Source organism: Chrysochloris asiatica, unplaced genomic scaffold (genome assembly GCF_000296735.1).
Source record: "Chrysochloris asiatica unplaced genomic scaffold, ChrAsi1.0 scaffold00042, whole genome shotgun sequence".
NCBI lineage: Eukaryota > Metazoa > Chordata > Mammalia > Afrosoricida > Chrysochloridae > Chrysochloris > Chrysochloris asiatica.
Genome location: NW_006408560.1, coordinates 15,209,446 through 15,211,327, shown reverse-complemented (window position 1 = coordinate 15,211,327; position 1,882 = coordinate 15,209,446). Strand labels below are relative to the sequence as shown.

Below are 1,882 nucleotides of genomic sequence, written 5' to 3'. Positions count from 1 at the left end.
AAGGGTTTACAGGAGTCTATTGAATGTGGTAGGACTTAGCTCATAGCTTCATTGCTGTTTTTCCCTCACTTCTGAAAGGCAGAGATTTTTGTTTTTGTTTTTGTTCCTTGCCTTTTAGTCTTTGTCTAAGTGCCAGCTGTATCCCCAGCACCTGGCGCATATAAATGTTCAATAACTACTTGAAGAGTGAATGCAATGGCCAGGAACAAAGCCTAACCACTCTCCTTAGAACTCAGGAGATACCTCAATTTCTTTCTTTTAGGTAAACAATGTTTCATTAACAATGACCTGGTTCTTCCTGTTGTCTAATTTCAACTACTCTTGCTGCATCAGCTCTTTTCTTTTTATGCTTCTAAATACATTATTCATAGCTAGTTCTTAGCCCTGGTAATTATATTACCCCTTGTTTGCATATTTACTGGCTCTAACTTCTTTATGAGATCTTGACACCCTCAAAAATAGGGGTAAGCGTCCCATAGTATTGGCAAATATCCACTGACTTCACCAAGGGAAGGATGAATAACTGTAATTCAAAGCAATTGAGGCAGAGCAAATAGTCACTATTACTTCCTTACCTGATCACCTTTCAATTAACGTTACTAGGAGTCCTGGTGTGGCACTGTAGAATAAGCATGAACTGCTAACCAAAAGGTCAGAGGTTCAAAGCCACCAGCTGCTCCTCAGAAACCCTATACAGGGTTGTTGTGATTTGGCACCAACTGGAAGGCCTTAACAGCAATAGTAAGTACTAAGACTTACATTTCATTTCTGCTTAGGCTAGCAAAGGTTCAAATAAGCAAGAAAAGAAAATTATTGGGTAGAACCAGGAAGAAAATGAAACAAACAGAATGGAATAATAAACAAACTGCAAATGAAAACTCTAATGATACCTTGGTATAGAGTTGGCAACCAGACCAACAGGAGAGGGTCCACAGCACCTCCCTCTAGACCACCCCTCCCAACTGCTGTGCCCATTTTGGAAACCCTTCCTGTATCCTCACCTAAAAGTAGCTGTCTTGCCTGGATGATCAAGAAAGGGTCCCCTGGGGAACTTACTTAAAGATTAATATAGCTGGAGGAGGGTTTGGCTCAACAAAGAGGCCCAGCATTAACTTCCTCTGTGGCTGGAACAAAGTCAGAGGCAACTAAATCAGGACTCATTTCAACAAAGGATGGCTTTTCTATTTAGATCCCTGTAACCGGTCTAAGAAAGCAATCGCCAAGACCCTGCACTAAACATCTGTAAATCAAGATCTATGAGGGAATCTCCAAAAGTTCATGGAAAAAAGTGGAATTGAAAAATAATGGAATATTTCCATGAACTTTTGGAAGCCTCTTAGATAAGAAAACCAAAAAGTAATCAGAATTGTTACCATAGAAACCAGGCGGTGGTCGGGTGGCGGGGGAGGTCACTAAAATCTAATTTTCTTAACATCTAGATGCTAGGGAAGGAATACAGTCACTGAAAGAAATGGTCAATTTTCAACTGTTTCAAGAAGTAGCATATGATCAAGAGCTAATGATACTGAAGGAAAAAGTCCAAGGTACACTAAAGGCATTGGCAAAGAGCAAGGCTCCGGGAATCGATGGAATACTAATTGAAATCTTTCAACCAAACTGATGCAGCACTGGAGGCAATTATTCATATATGCCAAAAAATTTGGAAGAGAGCTACCTGGCCAATTGATGGGAAGAGATCCATATTTGTTCCCATTCCTAAGAGAGGTGACCCATTGGAACATGGAAATCTTGGGACAATATCACATGCAAGTAAAATTTTGCTACAGATAATTCAAAAATGGCTGCAACATTACATTGACAGGGAACTGCCAGAGGTTCAAGCTAGATTCAGATGAGGATGTGGAATGAGTGGATCTTGGCT

The 1,882-nt window shown here is 40.3% G+C and overlaps 1 protein-coding gene across 1 annotated transcript in view; it reads right to left on the bottom strand.

Annotated features, from left to right (window-relative positions):
• The window catches only part of TSACC (TSSK6 activating co-chaperone), a 12,632-nt gene extending 11,471 nt beyond the window's left edge, over nucleotides 1-1,161 (bottom strand). Inside the window, 1 exon segment of the mRNA XM_006861732.1 lies at nucleotides 1,002-1,161. Coding sequence (XP_006861794.1) covers nucleotides 1,002-1,161 — 160 coding nt within the window.
• Between the last annotated feature and the right edge of the window lie 721 nt (nucleotides 1,162-1,882).